At 51.8% G+C, this 27,896-nt stretch overlaps 1 protein-coding gene across 3 annotated transcripts; it reads left to right on the top strand.

Annotated features, from left to right (window-relative positions):
• The first annotated feature begins 436 nt into the window (after positions 1-436).
• On the top strand, positions 437-25,864 carry XRCC1 (X-ray repair cross complementing 1). Of its 3 annotated transcripts, none has more exons than XM_057711596.1 (17): positions 437-589; positions 1,385-1,477; positions 11,209-11,319; positions 17,227-17,385; positions 18,298-18,372; positions 18,470-18,575; positions 18,882-18,991; positions 19,073-19,178; positions 19,294-19,552; positions 19,831-19,947; positions 22,944-23,040; positions 23,172-23,304; positions 23,559-23,613; positions 23,706-23,845; positions 24,941-25,031; positions 25,436-25,511; positions 25,623-25,863. In XM_057711596.1, the coding sequence occupies exons 1-17, from the start codon at positions 539-541 to the stop codon at positions 25,734-25,736; spliced, it is 1,893 nt and encodes a 630-aa protein (XP_057567579.1). In that variant the 5' UTR covers positions 437-538; the 3' UTR covers positions 25,737-25,863. The 3 variants fall into 3 exon arrangements, with proteins under 3 accessions (XP_057567579.1, XP_057567578.1, XP_057567580.1); XM_057711595.1 differs by having other exon boundaries at positions 19,067-19,178; XM_057711597.1 differs by lacking the exon at positions 19,294-19,552 and having other exon boundaries at positions 19,067-19,178; positions 19,791-19,947; positions 25,623-25,864.
• The last annotated feature ends 2,032 nt before the right edge of the window (positions 25,865-27,896 follow it).

The following is a 27,896-nucleotide window of genomic DNA, read 5'->3' as shown; positions in this document are numbered from 1 at the left end:
TGTGTGTGTGTGTGTGTGTGTGTGTGTGTGTGTGTGTGTGTGTGTGTGTGTGTGGCGGGGACGTAGGGGGTGGGGGGGTATAGGGAGCGTAGCCAGCAAGCAGTGCAGGAGAGCCTGTTGCGATAGGCTCCAGGCTCCCTACAAATTGCACTCAGGTTTGCTGGCCTCTTGCTTTCCAGGCTTCAGCTGGGGCAGTGAAGGGGGCGAATTTCTTCTGGGGACCAATCCTAGAAGCTCCCCTCTTGCTAGGCGCCCAGAAAGCCTAGCGCGGAAGTCACCGGGAGGAGGGGCTCGAGAGCGGTTTGGCCAGAGGGAGGCGGGAAAAGCGTGTTGCTAGGCAACTCCACGCCGCTTGCCTCTCGCCGGACTGACGCACTGGGCTTGCGCAGTGTTGACGCGACCTCCGGCGCGCCGCTGTTTGAAAGGCCCGAGCCTCGTGCGCTTGCGCAGTGAAGCCCGTGCGGGGCGCACCCCTGTGTGCCCCCGAAATTCAGACTTTCCCGCATCTTCTCGGTCTGGCGATGCCCCCGACGTTGACATGCCGGAGATCCGCCTCCGCCATGTGGTGTCCTGCAGTAGCCAGGACTCGGTGAGGGACTGGCGTGGGGGAGGGGTGGGAAGACGTAACGGAAGTCGTGAGGGGCGCTGCGAGAACTTTTGGAGTCTGAAAGGTGTTGAGCAATAATCAGTACCCCGGCTGCAAAGAAACTAGAGCTTTATTTGGGGTGTTAGGAATTGCAATTCGGGAGACACAGGTGCCCGTCAAACTGAAAGAGTGTTGGGGGAGAGAGTCAGGGGCTTATGAGGACACAGGTCACCAGGTGATTAAAGTTGTCTAGAGGGACTGTAATTGACTGTGATACACGGGAAATATTTGGCTTTCAAGAAGAGGCTGTGGTGAGTTACTTTCCGGTCAGGGCCCAATACGATGCCTGTGTTAATGCAAAGATCAGATTCCATCCCGGCTGAGACATGTGTGGTCTCAATTCCTCAGTGGCCTCCCAGCTCCGCTTTAGAGGGCCCTGTGAGCAATACCTACTTCCTTTTGATTTTCCTTTCATAAAAGGGACTTTGTGGAATTCTAAGGAGGGTCATGGGAGAATTTCTCAGAGGCCATAAGAGAATTCTGGAGGCTTGTGGAAAAGAGGACCTTCCAGACAGAACAGGAGGGATGATAGGAGAGCTTCCTTGGAGGGACTGCAGGTGAATTTCCAGGGGAAAATGCTGTAGGGGACTCAAGGCAGAGTGTGTGGGGGGATGAATAGGGAAATTGAAATCTGGGGGATCTCAGAGGGCTGGGAGAACTCAAAAGGGCGATGTGAGAGCTGGGGACGTAGCTCTCATCTCTGGCCTCTAACTTTGCTTTTCCTACTCTTTTCTCCAGACCTACTGTGCAGAAAACCTTCTCAAGGCAGACACGTACCGAAAATGGCGGGCAGGCAAGGCGGGCGAGAAGACCATCTCTGTGGTGCTCCAGGTGCTTCTACCCCTCCCCCCCCATCTCCTTCATAGGAGTCTGGAGACCCAGGGTGCAGCCTGTGCTCTGCAGTTAAGTGGCAGTGAGTTGAGGCTCTTTCCCTTTGGGCGTCAGCTTCCTCAGCTGGAAATGAGCAGTGTGCCCCTGTGGCCCTTAGCCGAGGAGAAAGGTGATCCCGGGGCTTGGCCAGGGATGAATGGGTGTGTGGCCCAGGTTGGTTCCTGCTACTTTGAGGACCTCAGTTTCCTCAGCTGGAACAGAGTGCATCATTGCCACGTATCCTGTGTTCTAAAGTCACAGGGCTCTGGGCTGGGAGGTGTCTCCGGTCATCTAAGCCAATCCAGCTCATTTTATTTAGTTTTCCTTTGTAAACTCTTTATTTATTTGGCTGGGCCAGGTCTGAGTTGTGGCATGTGGGCTCTTAGTTGCCGCATACGGGCTCTAGTTTCCTGACCAGGGATCGAAGCCCAGCCTGCTGCATTGGGAGCGTGGAGTCTTAACCACTGGAGCACCGGGGAAGTCCCCAGTCCACCTCATTTGCAAGGTGGGGAACCTGGAGCAAAGGGAAGCGCAAATTGATGTGGCCAGTCTAGGTTTCTACATGTGGAGTGCTGAGTGCTTTGGTACCTGCTCTGTGGAGTTGGAGGGCGGCCAAGGGGAAAGGGTAGTTTCACCCAAGATGGTTACAGAATTCCAAACAGGCCGTTCCTGTCAGGCAGAAGAAACTGGTGGGAGAAGCGAGCTCAATGTGCTGCCAAGCACGTACTGTTTGTCATGTGCTTGCCTGGGTGTTTGACCTGCGTGACCTGGCTGTTCATGGAGTCAGAGGATGTAGGGACTGTTATGACCACTAACCATTGGCGCTGCCGAGACTTGAACCTGTTGTGGGTGCTCGTAGCCACTTTGCCATGCTGCTTTGTGTTCCTGTGTTGGCTTTCTGCTTTTGACCACATTCCTCGCTTCTGAGTGTAGAGGTGTTTGGGGACAAGACTTCCCTGATTGTGTTAAACATATTATTGTCTCTCTTGCCTAGTGGTTCTGGAAAAGTTTGAGTTCACAGAAGCTTTTGAGAAGTAGAGAGAATGTGAGAATTGTCTTCCCAGGAAAAATACACAGACCCACAGGATTTTTGGAATGAATTGAAGAGTTTAAATATCTCCTAGGTCCCTAACATAGTAAGAATAATGAGTGCTGACATTTATTCAACCTTACAGCTGCCCAGGAATTCCCTGGTGGTCCAGTGTTTGGCACCCCGTGCTCCGAGGACCCAGGTTCCATCAGGCATGGGGAAACTAAGACCCCACAAGCAGCACAGTGTGGTAGAAAAAAAAAAAAAAAATTCCCATTGCTAGTCACCATTCTGAATACTTCACATGAGTTATTTCGTTGAATCCTTATAAAAACCCCATGGCCTCGAGTCTTTTATTGTCCCCTTTTGCAATGAGGAATTAGGCCTAGAGAGGTTATGCAACTTGACTACAGCCAGTGTTTTAAGCTGATAAAGATATAGGTTGCTGACTAGTTAGTCTCGGCACCTGGATTCAAGTCTCCATCTCTCCCTCATTAGTCTGTGAGCTCAGGCAAATGTTTACATTTTTCTGAACCTATTTTCTCATCTGCCCATTGGGAATCATGTGATCTGATCACAGGATTGTTGTGAAAATCCTGTGACATGATGTTTGCCAAAGTGCCTGTCAGCAGGCAGGTGTTTGTGGAGAGGGAGGGATTCCTGTCTCTGTGAGTGGGCGATGATTCTGCTGCGCTATTTTATGATCAGGAACAGCCTGTTTGGTCTGCACCCCCCTTGCAGTGGGAGCAAGAAGAGACAGGTTATGGGGAGTGAGGGATTCAGAGAAGCCAGGTGAGGCACAGGACTGTCTGGCCTGGCAGAGCCAGGGGGATATTGCAGCTGCCAGCAAAATGGGAAGCCCCGAGAAGGGGCAGCTTGAGAAGGTGATACGTTGGTCGGGATGTCCCAGGTTTGCTGTGACTTTGGTACATCCAGGGGATCGCGTCCAGGGGACAGCAAGATTTAGGACATGGATCCAGAGACGGCGCTGTAGGAGTTGTCAGCACAGGGACCGGCCCTGGAGACTTTGGAGTGAATGGGTTCGTTTGTTCATTCATAGAAGCACCTTCTGTAGGCCCCCCACTGTTTAGGTCCTGGGTTGTCGTGCAGTGCACAGCACAACAGACACATATGTCAGCTGCTGGAGCTTTCATGTTAGCGAGGAAAGACTGAAAAATCAATATGTGAAATGTGCGTCAGGTGATGCGTGCTGGGGAGGAGATTACACAGTGTAGAGAACGGAGGAATACCTCCAGTGGCAGAGGAGGCACTGGCAAGAGGCTTTTAGCTCAATAAGGAGGAGTGAGGGAAGGCCTCCCTGAGAAGCTGACATTCAAGCGGAGTGAGCTCTGCAGCTATCTGGGAAAGAAACAGACTCCGAGGCAGGCTTGGTGCCTGGTGGGCTGATGCCGGGCGGGTGCTGTTACTGAGTCCAAGCTCGCTCTGCTTGCTGCACAACAGGCTAGTAAATTGGAGATGAGGTGTTGAGGGAAGGAATACGCCTTTATTCGGAAAGCTGGCCGACCAAGAAATTGGGCAACTAAAGTTTCAAAAGTAACTGTCCTATCTGGGTTGGCTGCCAGTATCATTTATAGAACAGAGAGGGGGCAGAGACGAGAAAGTAAAGTAAGTAAAAATGCCGTTAGATTTGCAGGTGTGGCCTGGAATGGCCAGGCTCATGGAGAGGATGTGTTAATTTCTTTTTTCTTGCAACCTTCCGCAGGTGGACAGGGTGAGGATGTTTCCCTGAACAAAGGCCCTTCTGTTTAACATTCAGGCAGAGGCGCAGGGTTCTCCCAGGCAGGCCATTGTGTGTATACAGTATCCTTTTTCTGAACCAAAGCAGCCGGAAGCAAAGCTTAAAGTAAACGAAAGAGATCCAACATATAGTCAGCTTTAGCTCTTCCATGTTCCAGTGCCTGGCTGGTGCCTAGCAGCCTGGAGGGCCAGCAAACCCTGTGTGTAGGTGGAGCGGAGTTGACGGGAGAGAGAGAGGGGCTGATGGGGTGGGAGTAGAGAGCCCCCAACCCACGTGAGGCCTGAAAGCTATTGTAAGGATTTAAGCATTTCCTCTGCATGCGATGGGCGCCATGGAAGGCCTCTGAGCAGAGGAGGAACAGAAGCTGACTTCGGTTTTCACAGCATCTTCTGTGAGGTTTGCAGGTTCAGAAGAAACTGCAGGGGGAACGTGCAGGAGCAGGCAGCAGTGCAGCAGCAGTTGTTAATTTATGTCGCGCTGGAGACCCTTTAGAACATCTCCTGACACTTGTCAGTTGCCAGTAGCCGGGCTGACTCCAAACTCCCCGAATGCTAATTTTGGTTCTTTTGAAGCGAATAAGAGGACCCTTCAGGACACCAAGACACGTAGACTGCTCTGTGGGTTTTCCTGCTACTCAGTATTTTGTCCCTCAAATAATATGTCGCCACATCCGTGTGTCACCATGTGGGGCTCAGCCCTCTGCTCCTCACAGCCCCACATGGCTTTTGCCTTTTTTCTTTTTGGCGCCGAAAGAGGCTCTGTGGCCAACCCATCACCTGCTCCCAGGAGGACAGTTCCAGCCTCTTTGCTAAGGGCCCCTGGGCCAGAGCGGGTGTCTGGGTTGCAGCCCAGGTGTAACTCCCATCCCTGGCTGGAGGTGCATTCTTTAAATGTTCAGTAGCAAGGTGGACACATTCCATTTCTGCTTTTTGGTGGTTTTCTCATCACTGGATTTGCCATCGTGGTGTTTTTAAATTTTTTACCTTCTTTGCCACAACACGTGTGTACAGGAAAGCACACAGTGCAAGGCAGCCCATGTACGCTGTACCCAGATGGAGGAACAGCACCCGCATCCCCCCCGTCTCCCAAGCCCCCTTCTGCTCCTTCCTGTCACTGCCCCCCTCAAGGGTAACTGTGGCCCTGATTTTTTTTTCAATTTGATTCCTTAAGATGTCTAATTACTTTCAGTTGCCTTTTAAAAATATAACTATATATGTGTGTGTGTGTGTATATATGTATTTATATATATTATCCTGTGAATCTACTTATGGTTCCTCTGCTGCGTTGAAGATCTAGGAGCATAAAAGCCTTGTGTCCCCCCATGAACCATGGCTCTAATGCTGCAGAAAGGTTACAGATAGGCAGTCTGGTCCTTCATTGATCTGGACTATCCATGGCTTCATTGTAAGGGATTATCCTTTTGGGATCTTGTTTCTGCAAATTCCAAACAGATTCCATTTCTTTAGTGTGATATACAGTAGCAGCCCTCAGGTCAAAAGAACCCCACCTATCATTCCTTTCTAGGCCTCTCTGGTATCTCTCTTCTTTGGCGGAGCCTAACAAAGTGTTCATAGGAGATGCCAGAGGATTTTGATTTTCTACCTCTTAGTCCTTTGAGAGAAACCCTAAAGCACCTTGACTACTGGTGTCTGCTTTTTGCAGGTCACCTATATAACTGGGTTCCAAGGATAAGGCTCCACTCTCACTAGTAGTCCCATATTTTAGAATGCTACCCAGAATGTGAGGACTAGTCCATTTTTCCAGCTCAGAAGCCTTGGGAAACACAGGATGCTCAGTTCCTGAGGGGACTGTTTCAGCACCCTGGGAAACCAGAGTGGCAGGAAATGTCATTCCCCTTGAAATGTCACCCCCATCACTTTATGTTCGGATGATTTCCCGAGGACAGTCTCAGCATGGCCCTGATTTTTAACACCTTCAATTAGCTCTGCCTGGTTTTGATTTGTATGGCAATGGAATCACACAGTATATAGTACCTTCTCCTCTGGCTGCCCTGTTCTTTCCTGACATTGTTTGCTAGATTCATGTCGATAGTTTCACCCTCCTTGCGGGGTGTGGCTATGGAGGGCTCCTTCTCATTTCTGCATAGTGTTCCCTTGTTGGCGACAACCAGTGTGGTTTCATTAACTGTAGGTTTCAAATGGGTGTGGTATGCATATGGTGCGTAACTCAGAAGGCACACAGGGAGGGTGTACCCTGAGGAGGACATCCTCGTGGCCACCTGCTTGCATCCCCTCCTGCCCCCTCCCCGATTCCTGCGACCCAGGGCTTCCCTCCTGTGGCCACCACTGTGCGCAGTTTGTCATGTGCCCCCCCTGGGTCACTCTGTTCCCCACCCCCACCCCCCCACCCCCCGCTTTTAAAAAGTGCCTAGTATGTACAGGGTCCTCCCTTGCTTTTTTCCAAGAAACTGCATCTTGGAGATCCATTGTCACGGCAGCAAGTTCTACCTTATTCTTTGAAGTGATGCATGACATTGCCTTTCATGGATGTGAAGCCGTTTTGTTTTGTTTTGCTTTTTAATTTTTACTGTATATTGGAGTAGAGTTGATTAACAATGTGTTAGTTTCAAGTGCACAGCCAAGTGATTCAGTGATACAAATACATGTACCTATTCTTTTTCAAATTCTTTTCCCACTTAGGTTATTGCAGAGTATTGAGTGGAGTTGCCTGTGCTATACATTAGGTGCTGGTTGGTCATCTGTTTTAAATATAGCAGTGGGTACACATCAATCCCAAATTCTCAATCTGTCCCTTCCCCCCACCCTTCCCCCGCCTCGTAACCATAAGTTCATTCACTAAGGCCGTGAGTCTGTTTCTGTTTTGTGGATAATTTCGTTTGTAGCTTTCTTTTTTTTTGTTCTTTTTTTTTTTTTTTTTAATTTGGCATATAAGCAGTGTCATATGATATTTGACTTGGAAGAGCTTTTTTTAATAAGATGTCTCAGGGACTTTGCAAACCTCCCGTGTCTCATTTCTTCCACTGGTGAATTCTGTCTTCCTGGGAAAGGTGCACACAGACCTGGGCCACAGATGAGTCATCTTGTGCTTAAGCCTTTCTCCCAACAGCTGATACTTACTGAACACTCTTTTCTTTTTTCTTGAGATAGAATTCATGTAACATAAAGTTCATTAGTTTAACCATTTAAAGTGTACACTTCAGGGGTTTTTAGTATATTGACAGTGTTCTGCATTCATTACTGCTGTCTAATCCAGAACACGTACATCGCTTCTAAAAAGAAACCAGAAACGGTGAAGTGCTCACTCCCTATTCCCCTCTCCTTGTTACCCTGGCAACCACTGATACACTTTTTCTTTTTAAACAGGGAGTTCAGTTGTTTATTTTTTTAATTTTTTATTTGTTTTATTTTTCACTCAAATGAGTTTACTGAATTACCCTGCATTTAACACTCCTGGTGTACTTTTAAATCAAGACGATTTTAACCTTTTTAATTTGCAAATCTTCAAGATAAAAAATATGTTATTATTTTAGTTTAAATTTTTTTCCCAATTTTTTAAAATTGAAGTATAGTTGATTTACAATGCCGTGTTAGTCCGATTTGTTTTTCAGATTCTCTTCCCTCATGTTATTACAAAACTTGCAATACAGTTCCCTCTGCAGTACAGCACGTCCTTGTTGGTTATCTACATTATATACACTAGTGTGTGTATGTACTGCTGATGTACTTTTTGTCACTGTGGATTTGTCTGTCCTGGACATTTCGCATAAATAAGATCATACAATATGTGGCCTTTTGTGTCTGGCTCTTTTCACTTACTTCATGTTTTGGGGTTCCCATGTTGTAGCTTGGATCAGTGTTTTGTTCATTTTTACAGGTAATTACTGTTCCATTGTAGGGAATTTCATTCATTGTGTATCCAACAACCCAAACTAATAGACATTTGGATTATTTCCATGTTTTTATCAGAAATTTTTTACTTATCAAAAAGAAGAAAGACGAGGGAGTATATGTGTGTGTTTAAAGTAGAAGTAGTTTGGGCTTCCTAGGTAGTGCAGTGGTTAAGAATACACCTGCCAATGCAAGGGACACGGGTTTGATCCCTGCTCCAGGAAGATCCCACATGCCACAGAGCAACTAAGCCCGTGCGCCGCAACTGTTGAGCCCATGTGCTGCAACGACTGAAGCCCATGTGCCTAGAGCCCGTGCTCTGCAACAACAGAAGCCATGGTAATGAGGAGCCTGCACACCACAATGAAGAGTAGCCCCCACTCACCGCAACTAAAGAAAGCCTGTGCACAGCAAAAAAGACCCAACACAGCCAATAAAATAAATAAATAAATAAATTTATAAAAAAATAAAAAATAATAAAGTAGAAGTAGTTATATATGAAATAAGAACCATTCATTAAAATACAAATATATACATCCTACTAGATGGAGGGCCCATGCTTTATAATGTGGAAAAGGCAGAGATGTGGTTTTTTTGTTTGTTTATTTGGATGGTTTTTTTGGCCGTGCCATTTGGCATGTGGGTTCTTAGTTCCCCAACTAGGGATCCAACCTGTGCCCCCTGCAGTGGAAGCTCGGCGTCCTCATCATTGGACCTCCGGGGAAGTCCCGAAATGCTGAGTTTTTACCTCAAGGTTTGAAACTCGGGAGTTAGGAAGCAGTATTGGCTTTTCATTAGACAGTTGAGTCTGAATTTCTGTGCCAGTCACTCTGTGTGTGACATGGGAGTGTTTTATTTACCTGTCTGAGCCTCAGTTTCCCCATCTGTGAAGCCGGGAGAGTTACAGACCCTTCCTTCCAAGGTGGTTGTGAGGATTCCGGGGGGCCTGGCCCAGGGAGAGCTTAGCTGAGTGTGTAGACTGAATAATGGCCCCCTAATAGATATCCACATCCCCATCCCAGAACCTATGACTGTGTCCTTTATATGGTGGGAGGGACTTTGTGGATGTGAGGACCTGAGGATCTTGAGATGGTGAGACTGGCCTGGGTGATTTGGGGCTGGGGGCGGGTGTGCAGTGGAATCACAAGGGTCCTTGTGAGGGAAGGAGGGAGGCAGGAGAACCAGAGTCCGAGGAGATGTGACGCCGGAAGCAGAGGTGGGAGCGATGGCACGGCTGGCTCTGAGGATGGAGGAAGAGGCCCCAGCCGAGGAGTGCAGGGGCTCTAGAAGCTGGACAGCAGACAAGGAAAGGATTCTTCCGCAGAACCTCTAGAAGGAATGCAGCCCTGCTGACACCTGGATTTTAGGCCAGCCAGCCTGCCTGGGCACCAGCTGTGTGACCTCGGGGAAGTGACACAGCGGCTTCCTGCCTCCGATCGCTCTTGTGTGAAATGGAGATAATAATAGCTTCTGTGTGGCAGAGATGTCAGGCGGAGAGAAAATACAGGTATTACGGGCCTGCCACGTCGTGAGCACGTAGATGTCCTCGCTGTGGCCGTGGGTTGCAGTGCCTAGTGTTCAATGTCATCCCGACTCCCTTCGGAAGGAGGGTGATTATGAGGGCTTTCTCTTTCGCATGTGAGACAGCTGCCGCTCAGAGAGGTTGTTCGTCACCTGGGGCTGCACAGCTTGGTAGTAGCAGGGCTGAATTTGAGCAGCTTCTCAGGCCAGCCTCCCCACAAACCGAGGCTGCTTCCTCCCTTCTTGGGCGGTTCCTGCCTGTGGGAGTGTGCAGGCAGTGTCCGGCCACCTCGCGACTGGGAGGTGACAGGGCAGATCGGACCATCAGATGACCCTGGCACTGTAGGGTGGCAGACTGGGTACCTTTGGGGGTCGTAGGAAAGAGCCATTGTCATTCTAGGAGCCAAATAACAGAGCCCCAGAGTGGGAAGCAGAATTGCATCAGCTGTTCCTAACTGCCGTCCACCCCCACATGGCCTTTACTGTCAGACGGGAATGGCAGAAACTTTGGGGAAAGCCTTCCTAAGCCAGGTCTTTCCTTCTTTCAAAGATAATCATTGAGCAGCGACTAATTATGTCTCCTGACTGGCAGCGGCAGGGTGCTTGGCACTACCTGCTATGCCCTGTGGCAGTAATATTTTTTTATTTATTGGCTGCGTTGGGTCTTCATTGCTGCACACAGGCTTTCTCTAGTTGTGGTTAGTGGGGGATACTCTTCGTTGTGGTGCGCGAGCTTCTCATGGCAGAGGCTTCTCTTGCTGCGGACCACGGGCTCTAGGCACACAGGCTTCAGTAGTTGTGGCACATAGGCTCAATAGTTGTAGCTCTAGCACAGGCTCGGTAGTTGTGGCGCACGGGCTTAGTTGCTCCGCAGTATGTGGGAATTTCCCGGACCAGGAATGAACCCATGTCCCCTGCGTTGGCAGGCGGATTCTTAACCACTGCACCACCAGGAAAGTCCCATGGCCGTAGTATTTATGTACATAATCCCAGATAGGGTGACCATCCCAACTTCACAGATGAGGAAACTGAGGCTCCAGGAGGTGAGCTGACAAGGCCATATAGCTAGCGTGTGGCATAGCTGGGACTCCAACCCAGGAATCAGTGCTGAGCCAAAGCAGAGCAGGCCTTACCCTCAGGGAGCGTCCACTGAGTCCTGTGTCATTGGGGGCAGGGGTAGCACATGTGCCACTTGTCTGCATAGCACCACCAAGGAGAGCTCCGTGGGGGCAGGTGAGAAGCCCACCCGGCAGAGTCTGGTGGAGTCAGGGAAGTGGGTGTGGGGGCTTATGCCGTCTGTTAGTGAATATTTTCGAGCTCTGACTCTACCCCCTGTGCTGCGTGCGGGGGACACAGTGGTACCACTCAGCCCTGCCTCCACGGTCACCGAGTTGACTTTGCAAGGAAACAAGGCGGCCTGGATGGGAGTCATCCATCTTCCGAGGTCCCACAGCGAGTGGGGCAGAAGCGGGGGGCAGAGCAGCACTGACAGTGGGCCTTCCCTCCCCTGCAGTTGGAGAAGGAGGAGCAGATACACAGCGTGGACATCGGAAATGACGGCTCAGCCTTCGTGGAGGTGCTGGTGGGCAGCTCGGCTGGAGGGGCCGGGGAGCAGGACTACGAGGTAAGCAGGGCCCTGAGGTGGGCCCCCTGCTGATCCCTGTCCTAGATGTCCCTGTCATCACCCTAGGGGCTCCCAGGCACCAGGCCAGTGTGCATATGAGTCACAGGGACTGCAGCCCCCTGGAGGAGCCCAGGGTGTGAGGAGATAAAGAACAGACCCAGGTGATAAGCTGTGTGCAGCTTTGAGGCTGAAATTGCACTGCCATGACAGAAAGAACCAGAGGTACCTGTTTGTCTACGATTCAGTCCCTGCTTGAGAGTAAAACTGCTTTTCTTCTGGTCCCAAAACTCCTCAGAGATGTTCCTAGCAAATTGAGATTCCAAATTGCTTGGGGTGCCTCTATTAGTTACTTTAGTTGTGACAAATGTTTACAAGGCTTTTGCTCTATGAAGAATTCAGTAAGTCCCCTACATGTGGATGAGTTCCATTCCTAGAGCATGTTCGTAAGTCCAATTTGTTTGTAAGTCCAACAAAGTTAGCCTACATACCCAACTAACACAATCGGCTATATAGTGCTGTCCTGTAATAGGTTTATAAGACTTTTCACACAAATAACATATGAAAAACCAACAAACGCAATAAATAAAGAAAACATTTTTAATACTATAGTAGAGTACCCTGAAAAGTACAGTACTACAGTACAACAGCTGGCATACAGGGGCACGTTCGCATCTTTGAAAGTTCACAACTTGGAGGTTCGTATGGAGGGGCCCCATCCTTTTTTTTTAACTGGTTGCATTAGTTTGAGTCAGATTGGTGAGATCATAGTGAGCCAGCTAGTTAATCATTGAAATGTTTTGGGGGTAAAAATAAACCTACTGTGAAAAAGAGAGTTTACAACTTTAAGTGAACACATCAGTTTCCTACAAGACACGGTTTTTTCCTTGCAGTGAGGAATTGTTTTCACTTGAGGTATACTTCGTATATAATAAAACACACAGGTCAGCGTTTTGACAGATGTACATGCCTGCATAACCAACCCCCAGATCAAGGCGTAGAGCATTGCCAGCTTTCCCAAAAGTTCCCTCATGTCCCTTTGCGGTCACTCCTCCCACCCTCAGCTCAGGCCACCACTGATCTCTTTTCTTTCACTACAGAGCAGTTTTGCCTGTCTTAGAATTTCACATAAGTGGAATTTTACAGTATGTGTTCTTTTTTTTTGTGGCTGGCTTCTTTTACTCAGCTTACTGGTTTTTGATGTTCTGACATACTGTGTATATGTCAGCGTCTGTTCCACTTTATTGCTGAGAAGTATTACTGTGAGCGTAGGTCTCAATTGGTTCATTCATTCTCGTATTGACGGGCATCTGGGCTGTCGCCGCTTCTTTTTGGCCCTGCCGTGCAGCTTATGGGATCTTAGTTCCGCTACCAGATATTGAACCCAGGCCCCAGCAGTGAAAGTGCCAGGTGCTAACCACTGGACTTCCAGGGAACTCCCTGCCACTTTTTGACTGTTATGAAAAAAGCTTCTGTGAACATTCTTGTACAAGCCTCTGTATAGAGATCTCCTTTGGGTAAATACCTAAGAGTCAGATTGCAGGGTCCTCAGGTAGATATATGTTCTAACCTTACTAGAAGTAGACAGTTTTCCACAGTGGTTGTACCATTTTATATTCCCTTCAGCAGTGTTTGAGGTCTCTTTGCTTCTGTTTCTTATTTATACTTGATATTGCCAGTCTTTTAAATGAGTGTGTGTTGAATTTTATCAAGTGCTTTTTCCACCTTACAAGGTACATTATAACCAATCAGGTTTTTCCTTGAACACACATTCTTACTCTAAAGGTTCTAGGGAGTTCCCCAGCGGTGTGGTGGTTAGGATGCCATGCTGTCACTGCCAAGGGCCCAGATTCAATCCCTGGTCAAGGAACTAAAATCCCACAAGCTGTGCAGTGTGGCCAAAAAAATAATAATAATAAAATAAAGGTTCTATAAGTTGTAAAAAGGCAAACAGAGGCACATTATGTTTTGAAGAGTTTATCTGAGCGAACAATTTGAATCAGGCAGCCGAAACTGAACAATGATTAGGGGTGCTTTGTCGACGGGCTAGGACAGAGATTTTTGGAGAGAAAACAGGGAAGCAAAGCAAAGCAATTATTTAATTGGCTAGAACTTAAAACAGTTGCCCTACTTGGGAAAACTTAGTAACTTGGCTGTTCACGATTAGTTGATTTCATTTGCTTAGATTCGAGTTCACCAACTCTGGCTTAGATTTTGGTTGGTTTACTTAGGCTTCCTGAGGTGCTAGAGTCACCAAGTCTAATGGCCTCCTTGTTTAAAATTTTAAATAAAATCAACAGCCTTTGAGACCATAAAAAAAAAAAGTTCTCTGTCCTTCTTGGCAAGCAGATTTAGATCAAAATTCTGTTTTATAATTAGAGGAACAGAGTAAGTGCATTTTTAGCTAAAACTTTATCTAATCGGGTATGTGACTCCTTGTTATTCACCTCTTATCCACCTAGAAAGGTGGAATGGTTAGCTCTGGGCTTTATCTTTTCAGAGACTGAAAAACCCCTATGTCAGTAGTTTATCATTCTCTCAAGGTTTTTAATTAAACTTCTGCTAGAAGTTTTGTTACAATTCCTAGCCAAGACTGAATTAAAGACTCTGAGGCTTATAAGGTCTGGCTTCTGCCCAGAGACTAGACATGGTTCAGAGAGCCAAGAAAGAAAAGGAAAAAGGGCTGAGCAGAGCTGATCTGTGTTGATGTCACCCATACACACCAAGCCAAAGTCACAGATTGTAATAACTAGTGACATTTTCTACAAAATCATCAACATTAAAAAATATATATTTATTTCTTTATTTGGCTGCACTGGGTCGTAGTTGAGGCATGCAGACTTCTTAGTTGCGGCATGTGGGATCTAGTTCCCTGACCAGGGATCGAAGCCAGGCCCCCTGCATTGGGAGTGCAGAGTCTTAACCACTGGACCACCAGGGAAGTCCCAACATTTTTTTTTAACCCCTCCAAGTTCTGCAGAGGAGATGTCTAAGCTTGCAAGGTTAACAAAGTCTAGAGAATAAAGGTTTTAATCCTGGAAGCTTTAAGACAGTATTGGATAATAAAACAACTGGAGTTGTTTTCTCTTCACAATGAATGGAAGGGAAGGAGAGCATATTCAGAGGAAAGCTCCCCCTTAGTGTGAGTAGCAGCTGCCAACCACAGATTGCTTTGTCCCTTCATTTAGTCACTAGATGATAAGTCAGCTTCCCCATCAGCTCAAAGTCAGCCCTTTTATAAGCAAGTATAGTCAAGGCCAGGGAGCTGGCTTCCCTTTGGTATAATTTTCGTCATCTTTGTTGTTTCTTTTCATAATCAGAGCTGAGCACAAAGAGATATCTAGTTATAGTCTATGTTTTTCTCAGCAAAAAGCTTTTGTTTTCTAATTTCACAGCATGTCAATTAGAAAAGAGACTACATAACAGATTATACCCAACTAAAGATGCCTTACTGCCTAAGAATATTTATTGTTTCCTTAGGAGGGAAGTTCAGCGTTAGGCAGACCCAGAGTTGATCGGGCAGCTGAACAAAGTCAGGGTGCTTGGTTGGGCACCTCTTGATTCTTTTGGACTTGCCCACATGGTTCCAAGATGGTTGCTATTGCTCCATCCATCACCTAGTAGCCTCCAAAGCAGAAAATGGAGGAGTGAAATGGCAGAAAAGCAGTGGTTTTCTTCGATCCTCTGTTTCTCTTTAATGAAGAAGGAAAATCTTTCCCAGAAGCCTTCAGCAGCCTTCCTCTTAACATTGAATTGGCCAGACCTGGGTCATGTGCCCACCCCTGGACCAGCCACTGGCAGAGAGAATGGGACCGCTTGGCCCAATCATGGTTCATCCCTTAGTGTTGGACACGCAGCTCTTCCACTTTTTTTCAAAATTGCCTGGTCAGTTTTTGTTCCTTCGTCATACCGTCAATAGCTCCATTTATTTCTTTAAATTATTAAACTCACTTCCTTTTATATTATGTGTTTGGTAATATCAATATATGCAGTCTTGTGGGTCTGAGTCTGCAGTTTGTGGTTTCTGCTGACCCTAAATCATGGCAATCTGTTACCTCATGCCTCATGGGTGAATGTGTGTGTAATTGGTTTGTTTGTTTGTTTGTTTGTTTTTTAAGATTGTGTGTAAGTGTTAATTCTGTTCTTGGGGAATGTATCTGTGGAAATTTTTTGAGGGTCTGGTTTGAAGTACATTCCTTCAAAGAGAGTTTGCCCCGGAATCAGGTGATACTACCCACATGGGACCACTTAAAATTTTCAGTGTGGGTTTTTCCACGCAGATAACTAGTGTGGATTTGCAGATAACTAGTGTGGATTTTTGCTCCAAATCGTTGAAAGTACAGACCTGCGGTTAGGAGTCTCCAGAGAGAATTTTTCATCTTTTCTCTGCTGTCCCCCCAGAGCTAAGGCATCCCACTGACTCTTCCCACAAGGCACATTTCTCCCTAATTTACCCACGGAGGGTGTTGCCCTTTGAGGGGCCCAGCTTTCTGCTTTGTGGTCGTGGTCTCTGAGATACCTTTCTTACTGACTCGGAGCCCAGGCTTTGTTTCCTCTTCTCCCCTGCAGCCACCACCTAGAGCCCTTTCAAGTCAAGCTCTGGGCCACCTGGAATCAGCAATAGGGCAAACACTCACATCAGTGCCACCTGCTGTATCAGGGTCCCACCAGGAGACTGAAACCACACCAGTTAGTTTAACAGAGAGAATGAATGTAAAGAATTAGTAACGAGGTATTGAACTGAAGAGGTGAAGTGGCCTCAAGACTAAGGTAGGACACGGAAGCAGCTGCAGGCAGCAGCCACCACCCTTAGGATTGGAGGAACAAAAGGAAGAGCTTGCAATTATTGAAACGTAGATGTTTTGAAGCTTGGTGGTGGGGCCCTTGGAGCTGAAACTCAGACCCTGAGGAGGGGAGCTCCCCGGCTGGTTCTGGTGTGTCCCTGAGAGGGTTCAGTGAGGCCAGTTCTGCAGATACTGGGAAGCTGCAAACTGGATTTATCTGCCACCAGGGTGGGGGTGGGGGGTGCGGCAGGGGAGGAACAGCTGCAGATGCAGAAGCAAAGCACACCTGGGGTGCTCCCACCTGCCTCCCTCTGCCAGCCTTACAGCCTGTCTCTGTAGCTCCCTCTGCTGGCAGAGCCTGACAAGGATCCACTGGAGGTTAGATGTGTCCCCAGCATCCCAGAGCCGAGCCACCAAGGGTGGGGTGTTGTTTTTTGTTTGTTTTTTCTTTTCTCTGTTTAAAATATTTTTTTGAGGGTGGGCGTTCTTTTTTATTTGTTTCCATAATTTTATTTTATTGTTTATTTAGTTTGTTTTTCAAGGGTGGGTTTGAACTGAGAGACAGTCACTTAATGTTGGGTGCAGCCCCCCTACTTCTTTCGATTCTGTGGTGTTATTTCTGGCCTCTGATACTTCCCTTCTGCTGAGTCAGCTGTGCATTTCAAAAATGTGTTTGAGGGAATTCCCTGGTGGTCCAGTGGTTAGGACTCTACACTTTCACTGCCAGGGGCACAGGTTCAGTACCCGGTCAGGGAACTAACATCCCACAAGCTGCGTGGTGCAGCCAAAAAAAAAAAAAAAGTACAGAAAGGTGTTTGAATATTGTGCTAGTCATTGTGAATATCCTCTGCTGGAAGGGTCCCTGCCGTGGCCAGACTTGGAAGACTGGAAGAATTTAGAGAAGGGTGGTTCCAATCTGGGAAAAGAGAGATCCCTCTGGGGTCTGTGTCAGGGAAGGACTGACTGGAGGCCCAGAAACAAGAGCAGGGTCTAGAGGCCTTGAGGCAGGTTGAGGTACAGCTGGACCTGGTGACTCCCTGGTCCCTGCTCGGGCCCCCTTCCAGCCCCTAGGAGGTGTCATTGAAACCAGCCAGGCCTGGTTTGCATTCACTGTGCCTTCTCCCAGGTCCTTCTGGTCACCTCATCTTTCATGTCCCCTTCCGAGAGTCGCAGTGGCTCAAACTCCAACCGCGTTCGCATTTTTGGGCCCGACAAGTTGGTCCGGGCAGCAGCAGAGAAGCGCTGGGATCGTGTCAAAATCGTGTGCAGCCAGCCCTACAGCAAGGTACCCAGGATGGGAGCGGGGTCTTTGGTCCTGTGCCATGAGAGAGGCGAGGGGCCGATGTTGAGTCCCAGAGGGCTGGGAGGACCAGACAGTTGGTCTCCCCATGGGATTATGAGGAGCCTGGGTCCCTGCGTTCTCTGAAATTGGTTTGAGGTCCTCCCCATATAGGAATCTTCACTTCCTGGACAGAGATTAGGAAGGATGACCTGCAAGACCTCAGGGGAATTGGGAGGGGAGCTGCTGACTTGTTGGAGATGTGGCTTCGTAGAATTGGGCCTCAGAGTTAGCACCATGAGATCTGGAGTTGGAACGCTGGTTTAAAACCTAGCTACTCCACTCCTTAGCTGTGTGACCTCGGGCTAGTGACTTAACCTTTCTGGCCTCAGTTTCCTGATCCTTATGGGGCTGCTGTAAGTTGGAGATGCTCGGCTGTGATGACGAGACCTGAGTGTAATGGCAGCACACAGTTAAGGTATACTTCTTACCCATGGATCCGTCCCAGGAGGTTTCTGCCAGTCATCCCAGGACCCAGGCTCCTTCCATCTCATGGCTCTGCATCCACCCAGCAGAGGGGGAAAGAGCCTGGAGCGTTTCTGAGTTCCAGAAGTGGCGCACAGCCCTCCCTCCCATTCTGCAGGCAGGAGTTTGGTGTGCAGAGTGGATTCGCTTAGACATCCAGCAGCCCTTGACAGTTGCTCTGAGGCTCAAGGAGCTGGTGCATGTGAAGGGCTCTGCACCAAGCCCGACCCCAAGTTAGGGCTCCGCGACAGCTTGCCGATATTAGGCTTGTCGTCGTCTGGACACTTCCCCCAGATGTGTGTGTCCACAGGAGGGAAAGAGCCAAATGAAAGGGGGTGGGGCCAAACCTTTGTCCTTGGCCCGACTCCCTAACTCCCACCCCTCCTTTCCCAGGACGCCCCCTACGGCCTGAGTTTTGTACGGTTTCACAGCCCCCCAGACAAAGAGGAGGCTGAGGCCTCATCCCAGGTAAGCTCTACCTGCCGCTGCCCAGAGCCTTCTCCCCTGCCTCTTCGCCCCCACGTGCTGACAGCCCTCCCACTGCATTGACCTTATGGGACCTTAGAAGGTGACCAAGCTCGGCCAGTTCCGCGTGAAGGAGGAGGATGAGAGCGCCAGCTCCCTGAGACCGGGGGCGCTCTTCTTCAGCCGGATCAACAAGACACCCCCAGGTGAGTGTGGAAAACCTGGGTCCTGAGTGAGTAAAGGCCAGGGGCCTGGGCTCTAGGGTCTGAGGGAGGAGGGGCTGGGGGCCTGGACTCCAGGGTCTGAGGGAGGAGGGGCTGGGGGCCTGGACTCCAGGGTCTGAGGGTGGAGGGGCTGGGGGCCTGGACTCCAGGGTCTGAGGGAGGAGGGGCTGGGGGCCTGGATCCTGGGTCAGTGCTGGGTCTTGGGAACAGTACTCCGTCCCATGGATAGGAGCTAAAGGGTCTGAGGGTCCAGCCCTCTCAACCGGGATCCACTTTCTCCCTCTGCAGTCGCAGCCAGTGACCCAGCAGGACCCAGCTATGCAGCTGCTACACTGCAGGCCTCCAGCGCCCCCTCCTCAGCCTCCCCGTCCTCCAGGGCAGGGGGCAGCACCTCCAAGGTGAGATCATCGGACTCTGGTGCGGCAGAGAAGCAGGAGGGGAGCGGGAGGCCTCAGCCCGTCCCTCCCCCTCAGCCTCAGGAGTCCCCCAAAGGCAAGAGGAAGCTGGACTTGGGCCAAGAAGAAAAGAAGACCCCCAGCAGACCTTCAGCCCAGCCCTCACCACCCGCCCTCAAGAGACCCAAATGTGAGCCAGCTGGATTCCTTGTCCCCACGGGGGCCTGGGTCCTGGGTCTGCGGGAGGAGGGGCCGGGGGTGTAGCCCCACGCCCGCTAACTGAATCCACGCTTTGGCTTCCCCAGTACCGGCGCCCAGCCGTCCCCCAGCTGCTGCCCCCGCCCCTGCCCCAGCACGGGGGGCGGCACCGGGGAAGCCCCGAGGAGAAGGCGCTGCGCCCAGGGCGCCCCGTGCGGGCCCCCAGGAGCTGGGGAGGATCCTCCAGGGTGTGGTGCTAGTGCTGAGCGGCTTCCAGAACCCCTTCCGCTCGGAGCTCCGGGACAAGGCCCTAGAGCTGGGGGCCAAGTATCGGCCAGACTGGACTCCAGACAGCACCCACCTCATGTAGGCCTGCACCCCTTCCCCACGCTCCCCGCCTCCCTCTGTCTCCTCCGTCCTGCTTTCTCTCTGCCACTTCGCCTCTCTGTGTCCTCTGCCTCTTGTTCTTTTTCTCTTCCTCCCTCTGATTCTTACATCTTCCCCTCAGCCTTCCTGTGTCTTTTCTGCTCCTCCCACGTCTACCCCTCCGTGTCTCTCTCTCTCTCTCTGTCCCTTGTCTTTCTCTTTGCCCTTCGCCTCTCAGATCACACCGCGCTGACACCCTCCATTCTGCTCCCCACCAGCTGCGCCTTTGCCAACACCCCCAAGTATAGCCAGGTCCTAGGCCTCGGAGGCCGAATCGTGCGGAAAGAGTGGGTGCTGGATTGTCACCGCATGCGGCGGCGGCTGCCCTCGCGGAGGTGAGGCCTCACTGCGCGCGTGTGCTTTACACGCGCACACCCCAGCCTCGCCCCCTCCCTGTGCTGGCAGGTGCCGGGGATCTGGGGAGAAATCAGGCTGGGCCCTGTCGGCCCAGAGTCAGCAGACTTCCCAGAGGAGGAGGGGCAGGGCTGGGAGACGAGGAGGAGGGAGGGAGCGAGGGCTTGCCTGGGGGTGTGTGGAGGGCTCTGGGAAGTCTGCTTCGAAGAGAAGGAAAAGGACACTGCAGGCTGGAGAAGCAGAGCTTGCAAAGCCTCAGGGCAGTTTACATTCCTTTATCTCAAGTCCCTGCTTGGCTCCAGGCTGGGCTGTGCAATTCTGGACCCCAGACATCGGGCTGAAGGCCTCTGACTTTGATGAGGGGCTAGACTTGTTCTAAAATAGTTTGCAGGAAGGCCCAAGGGGAGGGCCGCAGTGAGCCAGAGGTCTTCAAGGAGAAGAGGTTCGCCAGGCTGGACGAACACAGACAGAGGGCATGCCTGGGCGGAGGAGCCAAGGTCGGGTCAGCCTGGTGTCTGCCCGGGGGAGCCGCAGGGGCGCCCAGCGTGCCGTGGAGGCAAGAGGCGGCAGGAAAACGAGGCTTGGGCAGCAGGAGCTGTGAAAGACTTTTGTTTTTTGGCTGTGCCACGTGGCATGTGGGATCCCTGACCAGGGATCGAACCTGCACCCCCTACAGTGGAAGCGCGGAGTCTTAACCACTGGACCACCAGGGAAGTCCCTGTGAAAGGCTTTTGAGCTGGGGAAGAGCAGGGGATTGGAGCAGAAACTTGAGTCGTGCTCCTTGTTGAGAAGACAAGGCCTGCGTGTGTTCAGGGTTGGACCTTTGCCCAGTGTGTTTGAGAGACAGTCTGTGGGGGAGGCTGGAAACTGGGTGAGATCAGCTCAGAAAGGGCTTTGGATATCTGGTCTCCATCCAGCTCCACAGACCCCTCATCTATAGATCAGGAACCCAAATGTCCCTGCAAGACAAAAGTGATTTTCTATGTTTAGCACAAACTCACTTGGCCACATGATTATCCTGAACGGGTGTGAGGCCATTTATGGACTTCATTTATCCCGTTAAGTGTGTCGTCATATTTATTACAGAAATATGAATGGGTTCACTTTACAGAGCCCTCGCTCATACCCCAGTGGGGGGGTTTATATATAATGATCTGTACACCTGCTCTTTGCTTTTCTAAAATCTGAAAAATGGTGGCGTGTCAAGGAGAGGCTGCCGGTGGGGACCCTGGAGGCGGCTGGGGCCTCAGGGTGAAAAGAGGGAGGGATTTGGGATATATTCAGGGACAGAGGAACTGGATTTACATTACTGATGCCTGGGAGAGCTGAAAGAGTGCATGGAAGGAGAGGCAACAAGGCAGATAGTATTGGATTTGTGACTGGGTTTTGAGGCCCCCCCCCCCCCCAAAAAAAATTCAGAAAGCACTTTCTATTTTAAAAATTCAGGACTTCCTAGGTGGCGCAGTGGGTAAGAATCCGCCTCCCAATGCAGGGGAGGTGGGTTTGAGCCCTGCCGCAGGAAGATACCACATGCTGCGGAGCAACTAAGCCCGTGCACCACAACTATTGAGCCTGCGCTCTAGAGCCCGTAAGCCACAACTATTGAGCCCATGTGCTGCAACTACTGAAGCCCACGCGCCTAGAGCCTGTGCTCTGCAACAAGAAAGGCCACCTCAATGAGAAGCCCACACACCACAAAGAAGAGTAGCCCCTGCTCGCTGCAACTAGAGAAAGCCCGTGTGCAGCAACGGAGACCCAACACAGCCAATAAAATAAATAAATTATTTATTTTTAAAAAATTCAACGATAGGGAGTTCCCTGGTTGCCTAGTGGTTAGGACCCGGGCTTTCACTGCTGTGGCCTGGGTTTAATGCCTGGTTGGGGAACTGAGATCCCACAAGCCACATGGCATGGCTGAAAAAATGAAAACAAAAATTTAAAAATTCAACAATAGAAGGAAGACTCCGGAGGGGTGGCTCTCCCCACAGTAATTGCAAATTGTTTTTTTAATTTTTTAATTCAAAGGACTTTAAAGAAAAAGCTTAGTAAACCCACCATCGAGTCTTCAACCCATTGCTACATTTTTTCTTTTTAGCCGTGGCATGTGGCTTGTGGGATCTTAGTTCTCCGACCAGGGACTGAACCTGGGCCGTCGGCAGTGAGAGCTCAGAGTCCTAACTGCTGGACCACCAGGGAATTCCCTGCTACACTTTCAGTCTTCTGAATTTCCCACAAGCCATGGTTTTACAGTGAGGGTGACTTACCCGAACAGGGTGTCACCAGCTTTGAAACAACTAAATCACACGCAGAAGGGTCTCCACATGCGGGGAAGGAAAGCATAGCCAGTGGGTTCATTTGCTTCTGCCATGGACGCACTCTGCCCTGTGATTTGGGGGCAACTTGATTCATCTCTCTGGGCCTTGGTTTCCTCATCTGTAAAATGGGGCTACAAATAGCACCTGCCTCAGGATTCAGTGACTCTGAATCTGTTACGTGTTCAGAACAGTGCCTGGTGCGTAGGAAATCCCGTGCTGTAAGTGTTAGCTATTGTCCTGATGATCAGAACTAGGAGAATTCTCTTCCTGGAGTGTTGGCGGCTGGAGGAACTGGGAATACAGCATTAAGGCCTTTAAAAATGTATTTGCTTTTGAGAATGTTCCCCTAATTGTTAAGCATTCTCCTAATGAGAGACTGACTTTGATTCTCGAAGGGGAGAATTATTTCTGATTTTTTTTTTTCCCTTTCTGAAATCAGGCATTTCTTCCCTAAGAGGGAGGGGAAGCCAGGGCGTGCTCCGGGCTCCGGTGTGGGTGGCTGGGGTGGCCGAGGTGGCCAGGGGTCCGTGGGAGGAGGGGCAGGCGGGGAGAAAGGCCACAATTATTTAGGAAACGCCCGTGCCCGTTGCGTCCTGAGCCCCGTCCCTGTCTCCCCGAGAGGACCCGTCTGCTGCGTGTCTGAGGCCCGGTTCCTCCCCCAGGTACCTCATGGCTGGGCCGGACTCGAGCAGCGAGGACGAGGGGGGCTCTCACGGTGGCAGCCGCTGCGGGGATGAAGCCCCCAGGCCTCCCCGAAAGGTCCGATGCCCCCTGCCCGGGCGGGGGGGGGGGGGCCATGGGTGTGTCGTGGTGCCCCAGGCTCTCCACTCCTGCCTCCTCTGGGCACACCCCCCCCACGCTCACCCCCGCGCGGCCCCCTCCCTCCTCAGCTCCCCCAGACCAAAGCCGAGCCCCCTCAGGCAGCAGGGCCCAGCTCACCCCAGAGACTCCCAACCCCAGAAGAAACCAGACCGGCCTCGCCAGGGCCCCAGGAAGATGCCGACACTGAGGGGGAGCAGTCAGGTCAGAGCCTGAGGGAGGAGGGGGCTGGGGGCCTGGACGCGAGGGCCCGGGGGAGCCGCGGCGGGATCCCAAACACTGGGTCTGGGGGAGGGGAGGCTGCCCACCCCCACCCCCTGACTAGATCTGGACGGCAGCTGAGGCTGCGGGTTGGGATGCCTGCGTCTGTGCTCAGGCGTGAGGCGGGGAGGAAGGGCTCCCCGTCTTCCCAGAAGACAAGGCGGGGCCTCACGCACGGACTACGCTTCCACCCGCAGAAGGACAGGACAACGGGGCAGAAGATTCTGGGGACACCGAGGACGAGCTGAGAAGGTGGGGCTGGGGCTGGGGCTCAGGGTGGCCCGGCCCTGGGTGCAGGCGGATCAGGTCTGCACGCTCCTCTCACACCCTCTTGGCCTCCGCAGGGTGGCCGCGCAGAAGGAACAAAGGCGGTCCCCCGGCCAGGGGGAGGATGGCGGGGACCCGTACGCAGGATCCACGGATGAGAACACAGACAACGAAGGTCCCCCGGAGTCTCCCAGCCTACCAGTTCCCGAGCTCCCAGGTGGGACAGGCTCCCTCCCGGTGTGGGATGTGGCCCTGTCACTTCTCTGCCGTGACGTGCCCCGGCCCCGCCCCGGGATGGCTGCTGTCCCCTGCGACGGGTCTCCCAGGCTCCTCACCCCCGCCCCCTGGCCTTTGCCACCTCCTTGTCCTCTTAGGCCTGTTCTCTTCCCTTCAGCATCCTCTCCTGTCGTCCCTCTCTGTCCTCATCCTGACTTCCGCTGTGACGGCCTCCGTCACAGCCCAGCCCCAGGAGTGACCCTCTTTGGCTTTCCGCTCCCTCACGCCAGAGGCCTCCCCCTCCCTGGGCGTCAGGATCGCCTGAGGGCTTTTAAAATCTGCAGGTGCCCAGGCTCCTTCACCCCCTGGGTCAGCTGTGTAGTGTGGGGTGGGGCCCAGGGAACACAGACGACGCGGGCACTGATCTCTGTGGGCATCGACGTGGTGCCGGCATTGTTACTCATCACCCCAGCCATGAACGTGGGGAGCGTGCGGTGGGGGGCGGGAGTCGGAGCCTCTGCTGGTCCAGAATGAAGGGAGAGGTGGGCAGTCAGAGGGTCTGAGCGGAGGTCAGGGTCAGTGGCCACTGGAAGGAGCCTTTTCCACCCACTTTCTCGTGGGTGATGGGTGGGAAAGTACTTTGATCTCTAAAGCCCCAAACGTGGCATTGACAGCTCGATGAAAAGTCATGTCAAACTGGAACGAAGAGCCACCCTGACAGTCAGAGTCGGAGAAGGCACTGGTTAAAAGGAGTGGGACAGCCACAGCGAGGAAGTGGCAGGATGTGAAACTTCCAACCTGGGCCAAGCTAGTGAAGTGCTTGACCTGGTATAAGAAACATGTCACAATGATAGTAATTGTGTCTTTTTCCATTAATGCAACAAAACAAAGCCTCCCCAGAGGCTCAGATGGGCCTGGCCAGGAACCACAGCTTGTCGGGGATTATTCCCGAGTCTGGGTGTGCGTGGACACCCCTCCCTCACTCCAGCCACTGCGCAGGCCTTCCTGTCCTGCCTCCACGTGTCCTGTGGCTCCTGGCTGGTGCCCTGGGACTCCAGGGGCCTCACGCTTGGCTTTCCCCCCATCTCCCCTGCAGACTTCTTCCAGGGCAAGCACTTCTTCCTGTACGGGGAGTTCCCGGGGGACGAGCGGCGGATGCTCCGCCGCTACGTCACGGCCTTCAACGGGTCAGTCTCCAGGGACAGGGGCCGGGGAGGGGGTACGGAGGGTCGGGGGCAGGAAGGCCATCGGGAGGATGGAGGAGGGCTGTACCCTGCAGGCTGGGCACAGGCCGTGGAGTTCCGTGCCAGCCCCGCTGGCTCTGCCGGGCAGCCCTGGATGCATAGCTGCCCCTCAGCTTTCTGTTCTCTACAGCGAGGCTCCCCACCGCCCTTCTGAAAGGATTGGCCCTGGTGCGAGCTGTCCGTTTTGTGGCTGTGGCGAGCCTGGCTCGTGGGAGGGCGGGGGCCCCGCAGGTGGCCCCTAGGGGACACAGGTGGGGATGGAGAGAGCATGGCCTGTGAGGATGGGTGGGGAGTAGGGTGTCAAGAGAGGGGACACCAATTCTCTGCGTCTTTTCTTCTCCCACCAGGGAGCTTGAGGACTATATGAGCGACCGGGTCCAGTTTGTGATCACAGCACAGGAGTGGGACCCCAGCTTTGAGGAGGTGAGTGTTGGAAGGTCAGGGAACAGGAGACCCAACTTGCCCTAGCATCCCCCCCGCCAGCCTCCTGGCTCACACGGCCCCACGTGCCCCACCCCCACCCCCACCCTGCAGGCCTTGGTGGACAACCCCTCCCTGGTGTTCGTCCGCCCTCGGTGGATCTACAGTTGCAACGAGAAGCAGAAGTTACTTCCCTACCAGCTCTATGGGGTGGTGCCCCAGGCGTGAAGTATGCGTGTGCACGCGCGCGCGCACACACATACACACACACACACACACACACACACACACGAGTTTAATAAAGGTGACTTGGTTTGGAGCAGCTGCCTCTCCCACTCGTGTCTCCCAGAACCCACAACAGGCTCTGTTTGGTTTTGCTTCCCCTCTGAAGGCCGGGTCTCTGGGCTGTCTAATGAGTCCTGTCCTGGGGTCCTGAAAAGAACAGAGGTCTCTCTATCCGGGGTCTGATAGGGAACGAGCTCCTTGTCACTTCTCCCTGGCCCCTCACCCCTTTGGTGGCAGGTGGCAGCAAATTGGGACTCTGACACTCAGCACCACCCCTCAGCTGGTTCTAACCCCCCCGGAGCCTATTCCTGTGTCTCGGTTGTCCCTCTGGGGGTCCTGGGCTGTGGGCCAGGCTATTCATGGGGTGGGCTTTTCTCTCTCTCAAAGTCTCAGCTCCCTGGGCCAGAGACATCTCCCTTTCTCCAGGGCTCTCAGAAGTAGCTGTGAAACCATCACCAGCCTAGTTTGACATCACCTCATTTGGGAGGTGGAACTCGGGGAGGGGGCATTTTAATCACCCCCTCCCACAAATCCTGAACCCCCTTCAAGGCTCCACCACATTTAAGGTGGGAGCTGAGCTGGGCAGAAGGTGGGATGGGGACATCACATGGGCAAAGGCTGGGAAGTGGGAGCTGGCCTGGTGCCCAGGGGCGGTTGAAGGAGCACTGCCCCTCGGGGGACGAGGCTTTAGGGGCAGACCTAGCTGGAAAGGTGGGCACAGTCCTCGCAGCTGTGCCGTCCAGTGCGGTAGCCAGTAGACACAGGTGGCTATTTAAACGTAACGACAGGAAATTTCCTGGTTAGGACTCTGTGCTTCCACGGCAGGAGACACGGGTTCAATCTCTGGTCAGGGAAGTAAGATCCTGCATGCCACACAGCGCGGCCCAAAAAATAAAATAAAACAAACTTAACGACAGTGAAACAAAAGAAAAAATTCGCTTCCTCAGGTGCACTGGCCACAGTTCAAATGCTCACTGGCTGCTGGGCTAGCCAGCACAGATGGACAACCTTTCCCTCGCTGTGGAAAGCAGGACAGGGCAGTCCTGAGGCCGAGAAGCTTGGACTTCACCGTGGAGAGGTCAGGAAGGGGTCGAAGGGCAAAGGGCAGGGTCAGAGCTGGGTAGCATAATGACCACACACGTCGTGTCTTAAAATGAAAGAAAGGTATAACTTTCTAGGTCTGGAGGTCTGAGGTCCGAAATGCATCTCACTGGGCTAAATATCAAGGTATAGGCAGAGCTGTGCTCTTTCTGGAGCCTCCAGAAGAGAATCCGAGTTTTTGTCTCTTCCAGCTTCTAGCAGCTGCCCACGACCCACTCCCTTCCATCTTCAAAGCCAGCAACGGCCAGTGGAGTCTTTCTCACGCCATGTCACTCTGACACTGGCTCTTCCTGTGATTACACTGAGCCCACCTGGATAACCTGGGATAATCTCCCTGTCTTAAAGTCAGCCATTTAGGAACTTTCGTTCCTTACGCTGCCTTATTTCACCCCTGCCATGTAACATATCCAGAGGTTCCAGGGATTAGGATGTGGGCATCTTTGGGAGGCCATTATTCTGCCAACCACACCCACCATGTGTGAGACAGTGGGGCTGCGGTGTGAAAAACCAGACAAGAGTCCCTGCTCTCACGTGGCTGACATTCTGCTGGGGGAGAGAGACAGTGAGTGTCCCGCAGTGTGGGGCGGCGGTAAATGCTGTGTGAGCAGAAAAGGCTGCGCAGTGTTACACAGTGATGAGAGTGATTGGGTCATGGGGAAGGCGTCTCAGAGGACTCACCCGTCTGCAGGGACTTGGGAGAAGTAAGGGAGGATCTGGAGGAAGCATTCCAGGCAGAAGGAAAGCAAGTACAAAGGTCCCAGACTGATACCTCCCCACCACCACCAAAATGAGTTTGCATCCTTGAAACTTTGATGGCGGCATGGCTGCTTTGGAGGAAATCTTCCAAGACACCTCCACGGTAAACCTGGACACAAGCCATACTGCCAGCTTCCGAGGAGGGATCCTGCCCCTCCCCGAGGGCCTTGCTGAGCAGCCTGCTGTCCTGTGGTCCTCAGGTTTCCATTTGTCTGCTCAGTTCCAGCCTTATGCTGGAGATTCCAC

Source organism: Hippopotamus amphibius, chromosome 16 (assembly GCF_030028045.1).
Source record: "Hippopotamus amphibius kiboko isolate mHipAmp2 chromosome 16, mHipAmp2.hap2, whole genome shotgun sequence".
Lineage (NCBI taxonomy): Eukaryota > Metazoa > Chordata > Mammalia > Artiodactyla > Hippopotamidae > Hippopotamus > Hippopotamus amphibius.
This window is presented reverse-complemented; position numbering and strand designations above follow the sequence as displayed.